General features: G+C 42.5%; 1 protein-coding gene across 2 annotated transcripts in view; it reads right to left on the bottom strand.

The window, feature by feature from the left end:
- Positions 1–23,448, bottom strand: part of LOC149891632 (uncharacterized) — a 39,341-nt gene that overhangs the window by 13,839 nt on the left and 2,054 nt on the right. Inside the window, exons 2-3 of one of the 2 annotated variants that reach the window (XM_090078618.1) lie at positions 13,051–23,448; positions 1–12,762 (exon numbers count right to left, since the gene is read on the bottom strand). The exon at positions 1–12,762 is cut by the window's left edge and continues 13,008 nt beyond it. In XM_090078618.1, coding sequence (XP_089934744.1) covers positions 1–12,762; positions 13,051–23,448 — 23,160 coding nt within the window. The other variant, XM_090078617.1, reaches the window with a different exon arrangement.

The raw sequence follows: 23,448 nt of genomic DNA, 5'->3' as shown, positions 1-23,448 counted from the left end.
GTTTATCAGTAATAGGCTGTGTTGATGCTTCAGATGAAGTGCTTTCTCCAGCAGCTGTGGTCAGTTCTTCTACAGGTTTGGTGCTTTCCCCAGATAGGGTAGACACACTTTCAGAGGCAAGAGTAGATGCAGACTGCGAAGAAGTCTCCTGAGAGGGTGTAGTTGGAACGTCACTAGATGCAACAGATTGCACTGCAGCAGTTGATGTTGCTAATTCTGAAACTGTAAACAAATCAGTTGAAGTCGGTGCAAGTGAACTAGACGCCTCAGAAGAAACTTGTTTATCAGTAATAGGCTGTGTTGATGCTTCAGATGAAGTGCTTTCTCCAGCAGCTGTGGTCAGTTCTTCTACAGGTTTGGTGCTTTCCCCAGATAGGGTAGACACACTTTCAGAGGCAAGAGTAGATGCAGACTGCGAAGAAGTCTCCTCAGAGGGTGTAGTTGGAACGTCACTAGATGCAACAGATTGCACTGCAGCAGTTGATGTTGCTAATTCTGAAACTGTAAACAAATCAGTTGAAGTCGGTGCAAGTGAACTAGACGCCTCAGAAGAAACTTGTTTATCAGTAATAGGCTGTGTTGATGCTTCAGATGAAGTGCTTTCTCCAGCAGCTGTGGTCAGTTCTTCTACAGGTTTGGTGCTTTCCCCAGATAGGGTAGACACACTTTCAGAGGCAAGAGTAGATGCAGACTGCGAAGAAGTCTCCTGAGAGGGTGTAGTTGGAACGTCACTAGATGCAACAGATTGCACTGCAGCAGTTGATGTTGCTAATTCTGAAACTGTAAACAAATCAGTTGAAGTCGGTGCAAGTGAACTAGACGCCTCAGAAGAAACTTGTTTATCAGTAATAGGCTGTGTTGATGCTTCAGATGAAGTGCTTTCTCCAGCAGCTGTGGTCAGTTCTTCTACAGGTTTGGTGCTTTCCCCAGATAGGGTAGACACACTTTCAGAGGCAAGAGTAGATGCAGACTGCGAAGAAGTCTCCTGAGAGGGTGTAGTTGGAACGTCACTAGATGCAACAGATTGCACTGCAGCAGTTGATGTTGCTAATTCTGAAACTGTAAACAAATCAGTTGAAGTCGGTGCAAGTGAACTAGACGCCTCAGAAGAAACTTGTTTATCAGTAATAGGCTGTGTTGATGCTTCAGATGAAGTGCTTTCTCCAGCAGCTGTGGTCAGTTCTTCTACAGGTTTGGTGCTTTCCCCAGATAGGGTAGACACACTTTCAGAGGCAAGAGTAGATGCAGACTGCGAAGAAGTCTCCTGAGAGGGTGTAGTTGGAACGTCACTAGATGCAACAGATTGCACTGCAGCAGTTGATGTTGCTAATTCTGAAACTGTAAACAAATCAGTTGAAGTCGGTGCAAGTGAACTAGACGCCTCAGAAGAAACTTGTTTATCAGTAATAGGCTGTGTTGATGCTTCAGATGAAGTGCTTTCTCCAGCAGCTGTGGTCAGTTCTTCTACAGGTTTGGTGCTTTCCCCAGATAGGGTAGACACACTTTCAGAGGCAAGAGTAGATGCAGACTGCGAAGAAGTCTCCTGAGAGGGTGTAGTTGGAACGTCACTAGATGCAACAGATTGCACTGCAGCAGTTGATGTTGCTAATTCTGAAACTGTAAACAAATCAGTTGAAGTCGGTGCAAGTGAACTAGACGCCTCAGAAGAAACTTGTTTATCAGTAATAGGCTGTGTTGATGCTTCAGATGAAGTGCTTTCTCCAGCAGCTGTGGTCAGTTCTTCTACAGGTTTGGTGCTTTCCCCAGATAGGGTAGACACACTTTCAGAGGCAAGAGTAGATGCAGACTGCGAAGAAGTCTCCTGAGAGGGTGTAGTTGGAACGTCACTAGATGCAACAGATTGCACTGCAGCAGTTGATGTTGCTAATTCTGAAACTGTAAACAAATCAGTTGAAGTCGGTGCAAGTGAACTAGACGCCTCAGAAGAAACTTGTTTATCAGTAATAGGCTGTGTTGATGCTTCAGATGAAGTGCTTTCTCCAGCAGCTGTGGTCAGTTCTTCTACAGGTTTGGTGCTTTCCCCAGATAGGGTAGACACACTTTCAGAGGCAAGAGTAGATGCAGACTGCGAAGAAGTCTCCTGAGAGGGTGTAGTTGGAACGTCACTAGATGCAACAGATTGCACTGCAGCAGTTGATGTTGCTAATTCTGAAACTGTAAACAAATCAGTTGAAGTCGGTGCAAGTGAACTAGACGCCTCAGAAGAAACTTGTTTATCAGTAATAGGCTGTGTTGATGCTTCAGATGAAGTGCTTTCTCCAGCAGCTGTGGTCAGTTCTTCTACAGGTTTGGTGCTTTCCCCAGATAGGGTAGACACACTTTCAGAGGCAAGAGTAGATGCAGACTGCGAAGAAGTCTCCTGAGAGGGTGTAGTTGGAACGTCACTAGATGCAACAGATTGCACTGCAGCAGTTGATGTTGCTAATTCTGAAACTGTAAACAAATCAGTTGAAGTCGGTGCAAGTGAACTAGACGCCTCAGAAGAAACTTGTTTATCAGTAATAGGCTGTGTTGATGCTTCAGATGAAGTGCTTTCTCCAGCAGCTGTGGTCAGTTCTTCTACAGGTTTGGTGCTTTCCCCAGATAGGGTAGACACACTTTCAGAGGCAAGAGTAGATGCAGACTGCGAAGAAGTCTCCTGAGAGGGTGTAGTTGGAACGTCACTAGATGCAACAGATTGCACTGCAGCAGTTGATGTTGCTAATTCTGAAACTGTAAACAAATCAGTTGAAGTCGGTGCAAGTGAACTAGACGCCTCAGAAGAAACTTGTTTATCAGTAATAGGCTGTGTTGATGCTTCAGATGAAGTGCTTTCTCCAGCAGCTGTGGTCAGTTCTTCTACAGGTTTGGTGCTTTCCCCAGATAGGGTAGACACACTTTCAGAGGCAAGAGTAGATGCAGACTGCGAAGAAGTCTCCTGAGAGGGTGTAGTTGGAACGTCACTAGATGCAACAGATTGCACTGCAGCAGTTGATGTTGCTAATTCTGAAACTGTAAACAAATCAGTTGAAGTCGGTGCAAGTGAACTAGACGCCTCAGAAGAAACTTGTTTATCAGTAATAGGCTGTGTTGATGCTTCAGATGAAGTGCTTTCTCCAGCAGCTGTGGTCAGTTCTTCTACAGGTTTGGTGCTTTCCCCAGATAGGGTAGACACACTTTCAGAGGCAAGAGTAGATGCAGACTGCGAAGAAGTCTCCTGAGAGGGTGTAGTTGGAACGTCACTAGATGCAACAGATTGCACTGCAGCAGTTGATGTTGCTAATTCTGAAACTGTAAACAAATCAGTTGAAGTCGGTGCAAGTGAACTAGACGCCTCAGAAGAAACTTGTTTATCAGTAATAGGCTGTGTTGATGCTTCAGATGAAGTGCTTTCTCCAGCAGCTGTGGTCAGTTCTTCTACAGGTTTGGTGCTTTCCCCAGATAGGGTAGACACACTTTCAGAGGCAAGAGTAGATGCAGACTGCGAAGAAGTCTCCTGAGAGGGTGTAGTTGGAACGTCACTAGATGCAACAGATTGCACTGCAGCAGTTGATGTTGCTAATTCTGAAACTGTAAACAAATCAGTTGAAGTCGGTGCAAGTGAACTAGACGCCTCAGAAGAAACTTGTTTATCAGTAATAGGCTGTGTTGATGCTTCAGATGAAGTGCTTTCTCCAGCAGCTGTGGTCAGTTCTTCTACAGGTTTGGTGCTTTCCCCAGATAGGGTAGACACACTTTCAGAGGCAAGAGTAGATGCAGACTGCGAAGAAGTCTCCTGAGAGGGTGTAGTTGGAACGTCACTAGATGCAACAGATTGCACTGCAGCAGTTGATGTTGCTAATTCTGAAACTGTAAACAAATCAGTTGAAGTCGGTGCAAGTGAACTAGACGCCTCAGAAGAAACTTGTTTATCAGTAATAGGCTGTGTTGATGCTTCAGATGAAGTGCTTTCTCCAGCAGCTGTGGTCAGTTCTTCTACAGGTTTGGTGCTTTCCCCAGATAGGGTAGACACACTTTCAGAGGCAAGAGTAGATGCAGACTGCGAAGAAGTCTCCTGAGAGGGTGTAGTTGGAACGTCACTAGATGCAACAGATTGCACTGCAGCAGTTGATGTTGCTAATTCTGAAACTGTAAACAAATCAGTTGAAGTCGGTGCAAGTGAACTAGACGCCTCAGAAGAAACTTGTTTATCAGTAATAGGCTGTGTTGATGCTTCAGATGAAGTGCTTTCTCCAGCAGCTGTGGTCAGTTCTTCTACAGGTTTGGTGCTTTCCCCAGATAGGGTAGACACACTTTCAGAGGCAAGAGTAGATGCAGACTGCGAAGAAGTCTCCTGAGAGGGTGTAGTTGGAACGTCACTAGATGCAACAGATTGCACTGCAGCAGTTGATGTTGCTAATTCTGAAACTGTAAACAAATCAGTTGAAGTCGGTGCAAGTGAACTAGACGCCTCAGAAGAAACTTGTTTATCAGTAATAGGCTGTGTTGATGCTTCAGATGAAGTGCTTTCTCCAGCAGCTGTGGTCAGTTCTTCTACAGGTTTGGTGCTTTCCCCAGATAGGGTAGACACACTTTCAGAGGCAAGAGTAGATGCAGACTGCGAAGAAGTCTCCTGAGAGGGTGTAGTTGGAACGTCACTAGATGCAACAGATTGCACTGCAGCAGTTGATGTTGCTAATTCTGAAACTGTAAACAAATCAGTTGAAGTCGGTGCAAGTGAACTAGACGCCTCAGAAGAAACTTGTTTATCAGTAATAGGCTGTGTTGATGCTTCAGATGAAGTGCTTTCTCCAGCAGCTGTGGTCAGTTCTTCTACAGGTTTGGTGCTTTCCCCAGATAGGGTAGACACACTTTCAGAGGCAAGAGTAGATGCAGACTGCGAAGAAGTCTCCTGAGAGGGTGTAGTTGGAACGTCACTAGATGCAACAGATTGCACTGCAGCAGTTGATGTTGCTAATTCTGAAACTGTAAACAAATCAGTTGAAGTCGGTGCAAGTGAACTAGACGCCTCAGAAGAAACTTGTTTATCAGTAATAGGCTGTGTTGATGCTTCAGATGAAGTGCTTTCTCCAGCAGCTGTGGTCAGTTCTTCTACAGGTTTGGTGCTTTCCCCAGATAGGGTAGACACACTTTCAGAGGCAAGAGTAGATGCAGACTGCGAAGAAGTCTCCTGAGAGGGTGTAGTTGGAACGTCACTAGATGCAACAGATTGCACTGCAGCAGTTGATGTTGCTAATTCTGAAACTGTAAACAAATCAGTTGAAGTCGGTGCAAGTGAACTAGACGCCTCAGAAGAAACTTGTTTATCAGTAATAGGCTGTGTTGATGCTTCAGATGAAGTGCTTTCTCCAGCAGCTGTGGTCAGTTCTTCTACAGGTTTGGTGCTTTCCCCAGATAGGGTAGACACACTTTCAGAGGCAAGAGTAGATGCAGACTGCGAAGAAGTCTCCTGAGAGGGTGTAGTTGGAACGTCACTAGATGCAACAGATTGCACTGCAGCAGTTGATGTTGCTAATTCTGAAACTGTAAACAAATCAGTTGAAGTCGGTGCAAGTGAACTAGACGCCTCAGAAGAAACTTGTTTATCAGTAATAGGCTGTGTTGATGCTTCAGATGAAGTGCTTTCTCCAGCAGCTGTGGTCAGTTCTTCTACAGGTTTGGTGCTTTCCCCAGATAGGGTAGACACACTTTCAGAGGCAAGAGTAGATGCAGACTGCGAAGAAGTCTCCTGAGAGGGTGTAGTTGGAACGTCACTAGATGCAACAGATTGCACTGCAGCAGTTGATGTTGCTAATTCTGAAACTGTAAACAAATCAGTTGAAGTCGGTGCAAGTGAACTAGACGCCTCAGAAGAAACTTGTTTATCAGTAATAGGCTGTGTTGATGCTTCAGATGAAGTGCTTTCTCCAGCAGCTGTGGTCAGTTCTTCTACAGGTTTGGTGCTTTCCCCAGATAGGGTAGACACACTTTCAGAGGCAAGAGTAGATGCAGACTGCGAAGAAGTCTCCTGAGAGGGTGTAGTTGGAACGTCACTAGATGCAACAGATTGCACTGCAGCAGTTGATGTTGCTAATTCTGAAACTGTAAACAAATCAGTTGAAGTCGGTGCAAGTGAACTAGACGCCTCAGAAGAAACTTGTTTATCAGTAATAGGCTGTGTTGATGCTTCAGATGAAGTGCTTTCTCCAGCAGCTGTGGTCAGTTCTTCTACAGGTTTGGTGCTTTCCCCAGATAGGGTAGACACACTTTCAGAGGCAAGAGTAGATGCAGACTGCGAAGAAGTCTCCTGAGAGGGTGTAGTTGGAACGTCACTAGATGCAACAGATTGCACTGCAGCAGTTGATGTTGCTAATTCTGAAACTGTAAACAAATCAGTTGAAGTCGGTGCAAGTGAACTAGACGCCTCAGAAGAAACTTGTTTATCAGTAATAGGCTGTGTTGATGCTTCAGATGAAGTGCTTTCTCCAGCAGCTGTGGTCAGTTCTTCTACAGGTTTGGTGCTTTCCCCAGATAGGGTAGACACACTTTCAGAGGCAAGAGTAGATGCAGACTGCGAAGAAGTCTCCTGAGAGGGTGTAGTTGGAACGTCACTAGATGCAACAGATTGCACTGCAGCAGTTGATGTTGCTAATTCTGAAACTGTAAACAAATCAGTTGAAGTCGGTGCAAGTGAACTAGACGCCTCAGAAGAAACTTGTTTATCAGTAATAGGCTGTGTTGATGCTTCAGATGAAGTGCTTTCTCCAGCAGCTGTGGTCAGTTCTTCTACAGGTTTGGTGCTTTCCCCAGATAGGGTAGACACACTTTCAGAGGCAAGAGTAGATGCAGACTGCGAAGAAGTCTCCTGAGAGGGTGTAGTTGGAACGTCACTAGATGCAACAGATTGCACTGCAGCAGTTGATGTTGCTAATTCTGAAACTGTAAACAAATCAGTTGAAGTCGGTGCAAGTGAACTAGACGCCTCAGAAGAAACTTGTTTATCAGTAATAGGCTGTGTTGATGCTTCAGATGAAGTGCTTTCTCCAGCAGCTGTGGTCAGTTCTTCTACAGGTTTGGTGCTTTCCCCAGATAGGGTAGACACACTTTCAGAGGCAAGAGTAGATGCAGACTGCGAAGAAGTCTCCTGAGAGGGTGTAGTTGGAACGTCACTAGATGCAACAGATTGCACTGCAGCAGTTGATGTTGCTAATTCTGAAACTGTAAACAAATCAGTTGAAGTCGGTGCAAGTGAACTAGACGCCTCAGAAGAAACTTGTTTATCAGTAATAGGCTGTGTTGATGCTTCAGATGAAGTGCTTTCTCCAGCAGCTGTGGTCAGTTCTTCTACAGGTTTGGTGCTTTCCCCAGATAGGGTAGACACACTTTCAGAGGCAAGAGTAGATGCAGACTGCGAAGAAGTCTCCTGAGAGGGTGTAGTTGGAACGTCACTAGATGCAACAGATTGCACTGCAGCAGTTGATGTTGCTAATTCTGAAACTGTAAACAAATCAGTTGAAGTCGGTGCAAGTGAACTAGACGCCTCAGAAGAAACTTGTTTATCAGTAATAGGCTGTGTTGATGCTTCAGATGAAGTGCTTTCTCCAGCAGCTGTGGTCAGTTCTTCTACAGGTTTGGTGCTTTCCCCAGATAGGGTAGACACACTTTCAGAGGCAAGAGTAGATGCAGACTGCGAAGAAGTCTCCTGAGAGGGTGTAGTTGGAACGTCACTAGATGCAACAGATTGCACTGCAGCAGTTGATGTTGCTAATTCTGAAACTGTAAACAAATCAGTTGAAGTCGGTGCAAGTGAACTAGACGCCTCAGAAGAAACTTGTTTATCAGTAATAGGCTGTGTTGATGCTTCAGATGAAGTGCTTTCTCCAGCAGCTGTGGTCAGTTCTTCTACAGGTTTGGTGCTTTCCCCAGATAGGGTAGACACACTTTCAGAGGCAAGAGTAGATGCAGACTGCGAAGAAGTCTCCTGAGAGGGTGTAGTTGGAACGTCACTAGATGCAACAGATTGCACTGCAGCAGTTGATGTTGCTAATTCTGAAACTGTAAACAAATCAGTTGAAGTCGGTGCAAGTGAACTAGACGCCTCAGAAGAAACTTGTTTATCAGTAATAGGCTGTGTTGATGCTTCAGATGAAGTGCTTTCTCCAGCAGCTGTGGTCAGTTCTTCTACAGGTTTGGTGCTTTCCCCAGATAGGGTAGACACACTTTCAGAGGCAAGAGTAGATGCAGACTGCGAAGAAGTCTCCTGAGAGGGTGTAGTTGGAACGTCACTAGATGCAACAGATTGCACTGCAGCAGTTGATGTTGCTAATTCTGAAACTGTAAACAAATCAGTTGAAGTCGGTGCAAGTGAACTAGACGCCTCAGAAGAAACTTGTTTATCAGTAATAGGCTGTGTTGATGCTTCAGATGAAGTGCTTTCTCCAGCAGCTGTGGTCAGTTCTTCTACAGGTTTGGTGCTTTCCCCAGATAGGGTAGACACACTTTCAGAGGCAAGAGTAGATGCAGACTGCGAAGAAGTCTCCTGAGAGGGTGTAGTTGGAACGTCACTAGATGCAACAGATTGCACTGCAGCAGTTGATGTTGCTAATTCTGAAACTGTAAACAAATCAGTTGAAGTCGGTGCAAGTGAACTAGACGCCTCAGAAGAAACTTGTTTATCAGTAATAGGCTGTGTTGATGCTTCAGATGAAGTGCTTTCTCCAGCAGCTGTGGTCAGTTCTTCTACAGGTTTGGTGCTTTCCCCAGATAGGGTAGACACACTTTCAGAGGCAAGAGTAGATGCAGACTGCGAAGAAGTCTCCTGAGAGGGTGTAGTTGGAACGTCACTAGATGCAACAGATTGCACTGCAGCAGTTGATGTTGCTAATTCTGAAACTGTAAACAAATCAGTTGAAGTCGGTGCAAGTGAACTAGACGCCTCAGAAGAAACTTGTTTATCAGTAATAGGCTGTGTTGATGCTTCAGATGAAGTGCTTTCTCCAGCAGCTGTGGTCAGTTCTTCTACAGGTTTGGTGCTTTCCCCAGATAGGGTAGACACACTTTCAGAGGCAAGAGTAGATGCAGACTGCGAAGAAGTCTCCTGAGAGGGTGTAGTTGGAACGTCACTAGATGCAACAGATTGCACTGCAGCAGTTGATGTTGCTAATTCTGAAACTGTAAACAAATCAGTTGAAGTCGGTGCAAGTGAACTAGACGCCTCAGAAGAAACTTGTTTATCAGTAATAGGCTGTGTTGATGCTTCAGATGAAGTGCTTTCTCCAGCAGCTGTGGTCAGTTCTTCTACAGGTTTGGTGCTTTCCCCAGATAGGGTAGACACACTTTCAGAGGCAAGAGTAGATGCAGACTGCGAAGAAGTCTCCTGAGAGGGTGTAGTTGGAACGTCACTAGATGCAACAGATTGCACTGCAGCAGTTGATGTTGCTAATTCTGAAACTGTAAACAAATCAGTTGAAGTCGGTGCAAGTGAACTAGACGCCTCAGAAGAAACTTGTTTATCAGTAATAGGCTGTGTTGATGCTTCAGATGAAGTGCTTTCTCCAGCAGCTGTGGTCAGTTCTTCTACAGGTTTGGTGCTTTCCCCAGATAGGGTAGACACACTTTCAGAGGCAAGAGTAGATGCAGACTGCGAAGAAGTCTCCTGAGAGGGTGTAGTTGGAACGTCACTAGATGCAACAGATTGCACTGCAGCAGTTGATGTTGCTAATTCTGAAACTGTAAACAAATCAGTTGAAGTCGGTGCAAGTGAACTAGACGCCTCAGAAGAAACTTGTTTATCAGTAATAGGCTGTGTTGATGCTTCAGATGAAGTGCTTTCTCCAGCAGCTGTGGTCAGTTCTTCTACAGGTTTGGTGCTTTCCCCAGATAGGGTAGACACACTTTCAGAGGCAAGAGTAGATGCAGACTGCGAAGAAGTCTCCTGAGAGGGTGTAGTTGGAACGTCACTAGATGCAACAGATTGCACTGCAGCAGTTGATGTTGCTAATTCTGAAACTGTAAACAAATCAGTTGAAGTCGGTGCAAGTGAACTAGACGCCTCAGAAGAAACTTGTTTATCAGTAATAGGCTGTGTTGATGCTTCAGATGAAGTGCTTTCTCCAGCAGCTGTGGTCAGTTCTTCTACAGGTTTGGTGCTTTCCCCAGATAGGGTAGACACACTTTCAGAGGCAAGAGTAGATGCAGACTGCGAAGAAGTCTCCTGAGAGGGTGTAGTTGGAACGTCACTAGATGCAACAGATTGCACTGCAGCAGTTGATGTTGCTAATTCTGAAACTGTAAACAAATCAGTTGAAGTCGGTGCAAGTGAACTAGACGCCTCAGAAGAAACTTGTTTATCAGTAATAGGCTGTGTTGATGCTTCAGATGAAGTGCTTTCTCCAGCAGCTGTGGTCAGTTCTTCTACAGGTTTGGTGCTTTCCCCAGATAGGGTAGACACACTTTCAGAGGCAAGAGTAGATGCAGACTGCGAAGAAGTCTCCTGAGAGGGTGTAGTTGGAACGTCACTAGATGCAACAGATTGCACTGCAGCAGTTGATGTTGCTAATTCTGAAACTGTAAACAAATCAGTTGAAGTCGGTGCAAGTGAACTAGACGCCTCAGAAGAAACTTGTTTATCAGTAATAGGCTGTGTTGATGCTTCAGATGAAGTGCTTTCTCCAGCAGCTGTGGTCAGTTCTTCTACAGGTTTGGTGCTTTCCCCAGATAGGGTAGACACACTTTCAGAGGCAAGAGTAGATGCAGACTGCGAAGAAGTCTCCTGAGAGGGTGTAGTTGGAACGTCACTAGATGCAACAGATTGCACTGCAGCAGTTGATGTTGCTAATTCTGAAACTGTAAACAAATCAGTTGAAGTCGGTGCAAGTGAACTAGACGCCTCAGAAGAAACTTGTTTATCAGTAATAGGCTGTGTTGATGCTTCAGATGAAGTGCTTTCTCCAGCAGCTGTGGTCAGTTCTTCTACAGGTTTGGTGCTTTCCCCAGATAGGGTAGACACACTTTCAGAGGCAAGAGTAGATGCAGACTGCGAAGAAGTCTCCTGAGAGGGTGTAGTTGGAACGTCACTAGATGCAACAGATTGCACTGCAGCAGTTGATGTTGCTAATTCTGAAACTGTAAACAAATCAGTTGAAGTCGGTGCAAGTGAACTAGACGCCTCAGAAGAAACTTGTTTATCAGTAATAGGCTGTGTTGATGCTTCAGATGAAGTGCTTTCTCCAGCAGCTGTGGTCAGTTCTTCTACAGGTTTGGTGCTTTCCCCAGATAGGGTAGACACACTTTCAGAGGCAAGAGTAGATGCAGACTGCGAAGAAGTCTCCTGAGAGGGTGTAGTTGGAACGTCACTAGATGCAACAGATTGCACTGCAGCAGTTGATGTTGCTAATTCTGAAACTGTAAACAAATCAGTTGAAGTCGGTGCAAGTGAACTAGACGCCTCAGAAGAAACTTGTTTATCAGTAATAGGCTGTGTTGATGCTTCAGATGAAGTGCTTTCTCCAGCAGCTGTGGTCAGTTCTTCTACAGGTTTGGTGCTTTCCCCAGATAGGGTAGACACACTTTCAGAGGCAAGAGTAGATGCAGACTGCGAAGAAGTCTCCTGAGAGGGTGTAGTTGGAACGTCACTAGATGCAACAGATTGCACTGCAGCAGTTGATGTTGCTAATTCTGAAACTGTAAACAAATCAGTTGAAGTCGGTGCAAGTGAACTAGACGCCTCAGAAGAAACTTGTTTATCAGTAATAGGCTGTGTTGATGCTTCAGATGAAGTGCTTTCTCCAGCAGCTGTGGTCAGTTCTTCTACAGGTTTGGTGCTTTCCCCAGATAGGGTAGACACACTTTCAGAGGCAAGAGTAGATGCAGACTGCGAAGAAGTCTCCTGAGAGGGTGTAGTTGGAACGTCACTAGATGCAACAGATTGCACTGCAGCAGTTGATGTTGCTAATTCTGAAACTGTAAACAAATCAGTTGAAGTCGGTGCAAGTGAACTAGACGCCTCAGAAGAAACTTGTTTATCAGTAATAGGCTGTGTTGATGCTTCAGATGAAGTGCTTTCTCCAGCAGCTGTGGTCAGTTCTTCTACAGGTTTGGTGCTTTCCCCAGATAGGGTAGACACACTTTCAGAGGCAAGAGTAGATGCAGACTGCGAAGAAGTCTCCTGAGAGGGTGTAGTTGGAACGTCACTAGATGCAACAGATTGCACTGCAGCAGTTGATGTTGCTAATTCTGAAACTGTAAACAAATCAGTTGAAGTCGGTGCAAGTGAACTAGACGCCTCAGAAGAAACTTGTTTATCAGTAATAGGCTGTGTTGATGCTTCAGATGAAGTGCTTTCTCCAGCAGCTGTGGTCAGTTCTTCTACAGGTTTGGTGCTTTCCCCAGATAGGGTAGACACACTTTCAGAGGCAAGAGTAGATGCAGACTGCGAAGAAGTCTCCTGAGAGGGTGTAGTTGGAACGTCACTAGATGCAACAGATTGCACTGCAGCAGTTGATGTTGCTAATTCTGAAACTGTAAACAAATCAGTTGAAGTCGGTGCAAGTGAACTAGACGCCTCAGAAGAAACTTGTTTATCAGTAATAGGCTGTGTTGATGCTTCAGATGAAGTGCTTTCTCCAGCAGCTGTGGTCAGTTCTTCTACAGGTTTGGTGCTTTCCCCAGATAGGGTAGACACACTTTCAGAGGCAAGAGTAGATGCAGACTGCGAAGAAGTCTCCTGAGAGGGTGTAGTTGGAACGTCACTAGATGCAACAGATTGCACTGCAGCACTTGTTTCTAAAAATGAGGTTGTGATGTCAGTACTATCAGTAGATTTTGTTTTTGGCTTCTTGTAACTTTTGGGATTAGAATAAGTTTTATCGGATTTAGTTGGTTTTGGAGACGATGTAAATAACATATTACTTGAACTTGTATTATTACACACTGTAATAATTTTAATTTTAATCTTAGTTTGCGTTTTTCTTTTCGGTGTCGACTTTCTTTTTTTATAGGGTGTTACTGTTGTTATGTTTCCATTAGTTGGAGTTGTTGGACTAATAGTACTCGATGATATATATGGTTTACCTGAATGTGGATGAGTAGCCTCAGACTTGCTAGACTCTCTGGTCAGATCCTCAGTCTTCTCAGTTACTATCTTTGTTGAAGGAGTAGATTTCTCATCTGATGTCACTGGTTTGGTGGATGTTGATTTCTTGGTGGTTTCAGGTTTGCCAGATACAGTGACAGGTTTAACTGTGGTTGATGACTTAGATTCTTCACTTGAAAGTGGATGAGTAGCCTCAGATTTGCTAGACTCTGTGGTCAGATCCTCAGTCTTCTCAGTTCCTATCTTTGTTGAAGGAGTAGATTTCTCATCTAATGTCACTGGTTTGGTGGATGTTGATCTCTTGGTGGTTTCAGGTTTGTCAGTTACAGTGATAGGTTTAACTGTGGTTGATGACTTAGATTCTTCACTTGAAAGTGGATGAGTAGCCTCAGATTTGCTAGACTCTGTGGTCAGATCCTCAGTCTTCTCAGTTCCTATCTTTGTTGAAGGAGTAGATTTCTCATCTGATGTCACTGGTTTGGTGGATGTTGATTTCTTGGTGGTTTTAGGTTTGTCAGTCACAGTGATAGGTTTAACTGTGGTTGATGACTTAGATTCTTCACTTGAAAGTGGATGAGTAGCCTCAGATTTGCTAGACTCTGTGGTCAGATCCTCAGTCTTCTCAGTTCCTATCTTTGTTGAAGGAGTAGATTTCTCATCTGATGTCACTGGTTTGGTGGATGTTGATCTCTCGGTGGTTTCAGGTTTGTCAGTTACAGTGATAGGTTTAACTGTGGTTGATGACTTAGATTCTTCACTTGAAAGTGGATGAGTAGCCTCAGATTTGCTAGACTCTGTGGTCAGATCCTCAGTCTTCTCAGTTCCTATCTTTGTTGAAGGAGTAGATTTCTCATCTGATGTCACTGGTTCACTGGATGTTGATCTCTTGGTGGTTTCAGGTTTGTCAGTTACAGTGATAGGTTTAACTGTGGTTGATGACTTAGATTCTTCACTTGAAAGTGGATGAGTAGCCTCAGATTTGCTAGACTCTGTGGTCAGATCCTCAGTCTTCTCAGTTCCTATCTTTGTTGAAGGAGTAGATTTCTCATCTGATGTCACTGGTTTGGTGGATGTTGATTTCTTGGTGGTTTTAGGTTTGTCAGCCACAGTGATAGGTTTAACTGTGGTTGATGACTTAGATTCTTCACTTGAAAGTGGATGAGTAGCCTCAGATTTGCTAGACTCTGTGGTCAGATCCTCAGTCTTCTCAGTTCCTATCTTTGTTGAAGGAGTAGATTTCTCATCTGATGTCACTGGTTTGGTGGATGTTAATCTCTCGGTGGTTTCAGGTTTGTCAGTTACAGTGATAGGTTTAACTGTGGTTGATGACTTAGATTCTTCACTTGAAAGTGGATGAGTAGCCTCAGATTTGCTAGACTCTGTGGTCAGATCCTCAGTCTTCTCAGTTCCTATCTTTGTTGAAGGAGTAGATTTCTCATCTGATGTCACTGGTTTGGTGGAGGTTGATCTCTCGGTGGTTTCAGGTTTGTCAGTTACAGTGATAGGTTTAACTGTGGTTGATGACTTAGATTCTTCACTTGAAAGTGGATGAGTAGCCTCAGATTTGCTAGACTCTGTGGTCAGATCCTCAGTCTTCTCAGTTCCTATCTTTGTTGAAGGAGTAGATTTCTCATCTGATGTCACTGGTTTGGTGGATGTTAATCTCTCGGTGGTTTCAGGTTTGTCAGTTACAGTGATAGGTTTAACTGTGGTTGATGACTTAGATTCTTCACTTGAAAGTGGATGAGTAGCCTCAGATTTGCTAGACTCTGTGGTCAGATCCTCAGTCTTCTCAGTTCCTATCTTTGTTGAAGGAGTAGATTTCTCATCTGATGTCACTGGTTTGGTGGAGGTTGATCTCTCGGTGGTTTCAGGTTTGTCAGTTACAGTGATAGGTTTAACTGTGGTTGATGACTTAGATTCTTCACTTGAAAGTGGATGAGTAGCCTCAGATTTGCTAGACTCTGTGGTCAGATCCTCAGTCTTCTCAGTTCCTATCTTTGTTGAAGGAGTAGATTTCTCATCTGATGTCACTGGTTTGGTGGAGGTTGATCTCTCGGTGGTTTCAGGTTTGTCAGTTACAGTGATAGGTTTAACTGTGGTTGATGACTTAGATTCTTCACTTGAAAGTGGATGAGTAGCCTCAGATTTGCTAGACTCTGTGGTCAGATCCTCAGTCTTCTCAGTTCCTATCTTTGTTGAAGGAGTAGATTTCTCATCTGATGTCACTGGTTTGGTGGATGTTGATTTCTTGGTGGTTTTAGGTTTGTCAGTCACAGTGATAGGTTTAACTGTGGTTGATGACTTAGATTCTTCACTTGAAAGTGGATGAGTAGCCTCAGATTTGCTAGACTCTCTGGTCAGATCCTCAGTCTTCTCAGTTCCTATCTTTGTTGAAGGAGTAGATTTCTCATCTGATGTCACTGGTTTGGTGGAGGTTGATCTCTCGGTGGTTTCAGGTTTGTCAGTTACAGTGATAGGTTTAACTGTGGTTGATGACTTAGATTCTTCACTTGAAAGTGGATGAGTAGCCTCAGATTTGCTAGACTCTGTGGTCAGATCCTCAGTCTTCTCAGTTCCTATCTTTGTTGAAGGAGTAGATTTCTCATCTAATGTCACTGGTTTGGTGGATGTTGATTTCTTGGTGGTTTTAGGTTTGTCAGTCACAGTGATAGGTTTAACTGTGGTTGATGACTTAGATTCTTCACTTGAAAGTGGATGAGTAGCCTCAGATTTGCTAGACTCTCTGGTCAGATCCTCAGTCTTCTCAGTTCCTACCTTTGTTGAAGGAGTAGATTTCTCATCTGATGTCACTGGTTTGGTGGATGTTGATTTCTTGGTGGTTTCAGGTTTGTCAGTTACAGTGATAGGTTTAACTGTGGTTGAAGACTTAGATTCTTCACTTGAAAGTGGATGAGTAGCCTCAGATTTGCTAGACTCTGTGGTCAGATCCTCAGTCTTCTCAGTTCCTATCTTTGTTGAAGGAGTAGATTTCTCATCTGATGTCACTGGTTTGGTGGATGTTGATTTCTTGGTGGTTTTAGGTTTGTCAGTCACAGTGATAGGTTTAACTGTGGTTGATGACTTAGATTCTTCACTTGAAAGTGGATGAGTAGCCTCAGATTTGCTAGACTCTGTGGTCAGATCCTCAGTCTTCTCAGTTCCTATCTTTGTTGAAGGAGTAGATTTCTCATCTGATGTCACTGGTTTGGTGGATGTTGATCTCTCGGTGGTTTCAGGTTTGTCAGTTACAGTGATAGGTTTAACTGTGGTTGATGACTTAGATTCTTCACTTGAAAGTGGATGAGTAGCCTCAGATTTGCTAGACTCTGTGGTCAGATCCTCAGTCTTCTCAGTTCCTATCTTTGTTGAAGGAGTAGATTTCTCATCTGATGTCACTGGTTCACTGGATGTTGATCTCTTGGTGGTTTCAGGTTTGTCAGTTACAGTGATAGGTTTAACTGTGGTTGATGACTTAGATTCTTCACTTGAAAGTGGATGAGTAGCCTCAGATTTGCTAGACTCTGTGGTCAGATCCTCAGTCTTCTCAGTTCCTATCTTTGTTGAAGGAGTAGATTTCTCATCTGATGTCACTGGTTTGGTGGATGTTGATTTCTTGGTGGTTTTAGGTTTGTCAGCCACAGTGATAGGTTTAACTGTGGTTGATGACTTAGATTCTTCACTTGAAAGTGGATGAGTAGCCTCAGATTTGCTAGACTCTGTGGTCAGATCCTCAGTCTTCTCAGTTCCTATCTTTGTTGAAGGAGTAGATTTCTCATCTGATGTCACTGGTTTGGTGGAGGTTGATCTCTCGGTGGTTTCAGGTTTGTCAGTTACAGTGATAGGTTTAACTGTGGTTGATGACTTAGATTCTTCACTTGAAAGTGGATGAGTAGCCTCAGATTTGCTAGACTCTGTGGTCAGATCCTCAGTCTTCTCAGTTCCTATCTTTGTTGAAGGAGTAGATTTCTCATCTGATGTCACTGGTTTGGTGGATGTTGATTTCTTGGTGGTTTTAGGTTTGTCAGTCACAGTGATAGGTTTAACTGTGGTTGATGACTTAGATTCTTCACTTGAAAGTGGATGAGTAGCCTCAGATTTGCTAGACTCTCTGGTCAGATCCTCAGTCTTCTCAGTTCCTATCTTTGTTGAAGGAGTAGATTTCTCATCTGATGTCACTGGTTTGGTGGATGTTGATTTCTTGGTGGTTTCAGGTTTGTCAGTTACAGTGATAGGTTTAACTGTGGTTGATGACTTAGATTCTTCACTTGAAAGTGGATGAGTAGCCTCAGATTTGCTAGACTCTGTGGTCAGATCCTCAGTCTTCTCAGTTCCTATCTTTGTTGAAGGAGTAGATTTCTCATCTGATGTCACTGGTTTGGTGGAGGTTGATCTCTCGGTGGTTTCAGGTTTGTCAGTTACAGTGATAGGTTTAACTGTGGTTGATGACTTAGATTCTTCACTTGAAAGTGGATGAGTAGCCTCAGATTTGCTAGACTCTGTGGTCAGATCCTCAGTCTTCTCAGTTCCTATCTTTGTTGAAGGAGTAGATTTCTCATCTGATGTCACTGGTTTGGTGGATGTTGATTTCTTGGTGGTTTTAGGTTTGTCAGTCACAGTGATAGGTTTAACTGTGGTTGATGACTTAGATTCTTCACTTGAAAGTGGATGAGTAGCCTCAGATTTGCTAGACTCTCTGGTCAGATCCTCAGTCTTCTCAGTTCCTACCTTTGTTGAAGGAGTAGATTTCTCATCTGATGTCACTGGTTTGGTGGATGTTGATTTCTTGGTGGTTTCAGGTTTGTCAGTTACAGTGATAGGTTTAACTGTGGTTGAAGACTTAGATTCTTCACTTGAAAGTGGATGAGTAGCCTCAGATTTGCTAGACTCTGTGGTCAGATCCTCAGTCTTCTCAGTTCCTATCTTTGTTGAAGGAGTAGATTTCTCATCTGATGTCACTGGTTTGGTGGATGTTGATTTCTTGGTGGTTTTAGGTTTGTCAGTCACAGTGATAGGTTTAACTGTGGTTGATGACTTAGATTCTTCACTTGAAAGTGGATGAGTAGCCTCAGATTTGCTAGACTCTGTGGTCAGATCCTCAGTCTTCTCAGTTCCTATCTTTGTTGAAGGAGTAGATTTCTCATCTGATGTCACTGGTTTGGTGGATGTTGATCTCTCGGTGGTTTCAGGTTTGTCAGTTACAGTGATAGGTTTAACTGTGGTTGATGACTTAGATTCTTCACTTGAAAGTGGATGAGTAGCCTCAGATTTGCTAGACTCTGTGGTCAGATCCTCAGTCTTCTCAGTTCCTATCTTTGTTGAAGGAGTAGATTTCTCATCTGATGTCACTGGTTTGGTGGATGTTAATCTCTCGGTGGTTTCAGGTTTGTCAGTTACAGTGATAGGTTTAACTGTGGTTGATGACTTAGATTCTTCACTTGAAAGTGGATGAGTAGCCTCAGATTTGCTAGACTCTGTGGTCAGATCCTCAGTCTTCTCAGTTCCTATCTTTGTTGAAGGAGTAGATTTCTCATCTGATGTCACTGGTTCACTGGATGTTGATCTCTTGGTGGTTTCAGGTTTGTCAGTTACAGTGATAGGTTTAACTGTGGTTGATGACTTAGATTCTTCACTTGAAAGTGGATGAGTAGCCTCAGATTTGCTAGACTCTGTGGTCAGATCCTCAGTCTTCTCAGTTCCTATCTTTGTTGAAGGAGTAGATTTCTCATCTGATGTCACTGGTTTGGTGGATGTTGATTTCTTGGTGGTTTTAGGTTTGTCAGCCACAGTGATAGGTTTAACTGTGGTTGATGACTTAGATTCTTCACTTGAAAGTGGATGAGTAGCCTCAGATTTGCTAGACTCTGTGGTCAGATCCTCAGTCTTCTCAGTTCCTATCTTTGTTGAAGGAGTAGATTTCTCATCTGATGTCACTGGTTTGGTGGATGTTGATCTCTCGGTTGTTTCAGGTTTGTCAGTTACAGTGATAGGTTTAACTGTGGTTGATGACTTAGATTCTTCACTTGAAAGTGGATGAGTAGCCTCAGATTTGCTAGACTCTGTGGTCAGATCCTCAGTCTTCTCAGTTCCTATCTTTGTTGAAGGAGTAGATTTCTCATCTGATGTCACTGGTTTGGTGGAGGTTGATCTCTCGGTGGTTTCAGGTTTGTCAGTTACAGTGATAGGTTTAACTGTGGTTGATGACTTAGATTCTTCACTTGAAAGTGGATGAGTAGCCTCAGATTTGCTAGACTCTGTGGTCAGATCCTCAGTCTTCTCAGTTCCTATCTTTGTTGAAGGAGTAGATTTCTCATCTGATGTCACTGGTTTGGTGGATGTTGATTTCTTGGTGGTTTTAGGTTTGTCAGTCACAGTGATAGGTTTAACTGTGGTTGATGACTTAGATTCTTCACTTGAAAGTGGATGAGTAGCCTCAGATTTGCTAGACTCTGTGGTCAGATCCTCAGTCTTCTCAGTTCCTATCTTTGTTGAAGGAGTAGATTTCTCATCTGATGTCACTGGTTTGGTGGATGTTGATTTCTTGGTGGTTTCAGGTTTGTCAGTTACAGTGATAGGTTTAACTGTGGTTGATGACTTAGATTCTTCACTTGAAAGTGGATGAGTAGCCTCAGATTTGCTAGACTCTGTGGTCAGATCCTCAGTCTTCTCAGTTCCTATCTTTGTTGAAGGAGTAGATTTCTCATCTGATGTCACTGGTTTGGTGGATGTTGATTTCTTGGTGGTTTTAGGTTTGTCAGTCACAGTGATAGGTTTAACTGTGGTTGATGACTTAGATTCTTCACTTGAAAGTGGATGAGTAGCCTCAGATTTGCTAGACTCTGTGGTCAGATCCTCAGTCTTCTCAGTTCCTACCTTTGTTGAAGGAGTAGATTTCTCATCTGATGTCACTGGTTTGGTGGATGTTGATCTCTTGGTGGTTTCAGGTTTGTCAGTTACAGTGATAGGTTTAACTGTGGTTGATGACTTAGATTCTTCACTTGAAAGTGGATGAGTAGCCTCAGATTTGCTAGACTCTGTGGTCAGATCCTCAGTCTTCTCAGTTCCTATCTTTGTTGAAGGAGTAGATTTCTCATCTGATGTCACTGGTTTGGTGGATGTTGATTTCTTGGTGGTTTTAGGTTTGTCAGTCACAGTGATAGGTTTAACTGTGGTTGATGACTTAGATTCTTCACTTGAAAGTGGATGAGTAGCCTCAGATTTGCTAGACTCTGTGGTCAGATCCTCAGTCTTCTCACTTCCTATCTTTGTTGAAGGAGTAGATTTCTCATCTGATGTCACTGGTTTGGTGGATGTTGATCTCTTGGTGGTTTCAGGTTTGTCAGTTACAGTGATAGGTTTAACTGTGGTTGATGACTTAGATTCTTCACTTGAAAGTGGATGAGTAGCCTCAGATTTGCTAGACTCTGTGGTCAGATCCTCAGTCTTCTCAGTTCCTATCTTTGTTGAAGGAGTAGATTTCTCATCTGATGTCACTGGTTTGGTGGATGTTGATCTCTTGGTGGTTTCAGGTTTGTCAGTTACAGTGACAGGTTTAACTGTGGTTGATGACTTAGATTCTTCACTTGAAATTGGATATGTAGACTCAGGTTCGGTTGAATCTGAATGCAAGGAGGATTTTGTTGAGATGCTTGTGGCCTGTATTTGGGATGTGGATTTTTCTTTATTTGTTGTTTGTTTTTTAGTGGTTGATTGGATTGAAGGTGTTCGTTTTTCAGTTATGATAATTGGTTTCACTTTTGTTGATTTAGTTGTTTCAATTGTTACTTGTTGTGTAAAGCTTGTTGTCTCCTTAATTAAATCTGTTGTACCATCAGTTTTAGCTGTGGTGACTGTGGTCAGTGGTGATGTGGATATGATAGGAGTGTTTGATTCTTCAGTTGAAGTACTTTTTTCTGAAGATATTAGTTTTTCAGTAACTGTGATTGGTTTCACTGAAGTTGAAGATCTAGATTCTTCACTTGTAGTTTGAACTGTTGTGGGCGTCGATGATTGAATTGATTCTTTTGTAGAGACGTTTGTTGTTATGCTTGTTGTTGGCAATGATGAAGTTGATTTGTCTGCAGTTGTTGTTTGTTTTGCAGTGGTTGATTGGATTGAAGGTGTTTGTTTTTCAGTTATGATAATTGGTTTCACTTTTGTTGATTTAGTTGTTTCAATTGTTACTTGTTGTGTAAAGCTTGTTGTCTCCTTAATTAAATCTGTTGTACCATCAGTTTTAGCTGTGGTGACTGTGGTCAGTGGTGATGTGGATATGATAGGAGTGTTTGATTCTTCAGTTGAAGTACTTTTATCTGAAGATATTAGTTTTTCAGTAACTGTGATTGGTTTCACTGAAGTTGAAGATCTAGATTCTTCACTTGTAGTTTGAACTGTTGTGGGCGTCGATGATTGAATTGATTCTTTTGTAGAGACGTTTGTTGTTATGCTTGTTGTTGGCAATGATGAAGTTGATTTGTCTGCAGTTGTTGTTTGTTTTGCAGTGGTTGATTGGATTGAAGGTGTTTGTTTTTCAGTTATGATAATTGGTTTCACTTTTGTTGATTTAGTTGTTTCAATTGTTACTTGTTGTGTAAAGCTTGTTGTCTCCTTAATTGAATCTGTTGTACCATCAGTTTTAGTTGTGGTGACTGTGGTCAGTGGTGATGTGGATATGTTAGGAGTGTTTGATTCTTCAGTTGAGGTACTTTTTTCTGAAGATATTAGTTTTTCAGTAACTGTGATTGGTTTCACTGAAGTTGAAGATCTAGATTCTTCACTTGTAGTTTGAACTGTTGTGGGCATCGATGATTGAATTGATCCTTTTGTAGAGACGTTTGTTGTTATGCTTGTTGTTGGCAATGATGAAGTTGATTTGTCTGCAGTTGTTGTTTGTTTTTTAGTGGTTGATTGGATTGAAGGTGTTTGTTTTTCAGTTATGATAATTGGTTTCACTTTTGTTGATTTAGTTGTTTCAATTGTTACTTGTTGTGTAAAGCTTGTTGTCTCCTTAATTGAATCTGTTGTACCATCAGTTTTAGTTGTGGTGACTGTGGTCAGTGGTGATGTGGATATGTTAGGAGTGTTTGATTCTTCAGTTGAGGTACTTTTTTCTGAAGATATTAGTTTTTCAGTAACTGTGATTGGTTTCGCTGAAGTTGAAGATCTAGATTCTTCACTTGTAGTTTGAACTGTTGTGGGCGTCGATGATTGAATTGATTCTTTTGTAGAGACGTTTGTTGTTATGCTTGTTGTTGGCAATGATGAAGTTGATTTGTCTGCAGATGTTGTTGGTTTTGCTGTGGTAGACTGGGTTGAAGGTGTTTGGTTTTCAGTTACAATAATTGGTTTCACTAAAGTGGAGGATTTAGATTTCTCAGTTGTTATAGGAAGTATTTTTGGTGTTGTTATGTTAATTGATTCTTTTGTTGCAACAGTTGTTATTGTCCCTAGTGTCTGTATTGAAGAAGACTGTTCTGATGTTACTGGATTTTGAATGACTGTGATTGGTTTAACTGCTATTGATGATTTTTCACTTGGAACTGGTTGTTCAGCAGTTGCTGTTGTTTGGGGCAAATCTGTTCTGACATTAGTTGTAGGTAAACCTGTTGTTTGTTTTTCTATGGTAGGCTGCTCTGAAGACAATGCTTTTTTTGTTATTGTAATTGGTTCTACTGAAGTTATAGGTATAAAATTACTTCTGGAATTAGGATTTGTTAAGACTGAATGCACATAAGTTTCATCTTCACATCTTATTGTATTTGTTTTTGTTATGGAAACTTTTGTTTCTTTTATCACTTGTGGCGTTTCATTTGTTATAGAAGGAGCCGTAGCCGTTATGGTTTTATGCTGATCTAATTTTGTGGTTAATGTTTCAAGTTCACATTTAGTAACAACTTGAGTAGCTTTTGCGGTCGTTACTACACCTGTTTTTGGTTTATATGCTGTGGTGGTAGGCTTTTCTTTATCTACTGATTCTTTTTTTATTTGCTCATCTTCACATCTGTTTGTTTCAATTATGCTTTTACTTGTAGGCTTTAAAGGAGAAACTTTGGATGATTCAGTGACTATCTGTATGATATCTGAAGTTGGAATTAAATTTGATATTAAGCCTTCTTGCTCACATTTAGTTATTGTACTTTTTTGGATACTTAAAAGACTAGATTTTTGAGTACTCTGAATATCTTTTGATAAATTGTTAATATCCAACCCAGTGGCTGGTTGTATTGTTTTTGTTTCATCTTCACATTTGATAGCAGAATTTTTTATTTTGCTAGTTTCTATTATTACTACTTGATTTGTTGGTGTAAAAGGACTTGTGGTTGATAGACTGATGCTTGCACCATTATCAATATTACTTGGTTTAAAAGATTGTGTCA

This window comes from Hydra viridissima, unplaced genomic scaffold (assembly GCF_058129835.1).
Source record: "Hydra viridissima isolate aposymbiotic clone 2 unplaced genomic scaffold, HvirCarnegie_v1 scaffold_2, whole genome shotgun sequence".
Classification (NCBI taxonomy): domain Eukaryota; kingdom Metazoa; phylum Cnidaria; class Hydrozoa; order Anthoathecata; family Hydridae; genus Hydra; species Hydra viridissima.
The sequence above is the reverse complement of the archived record's forward strand: the minus strand, read 5'-3'. Positions and strand labels throughout refer to the sequence as shown.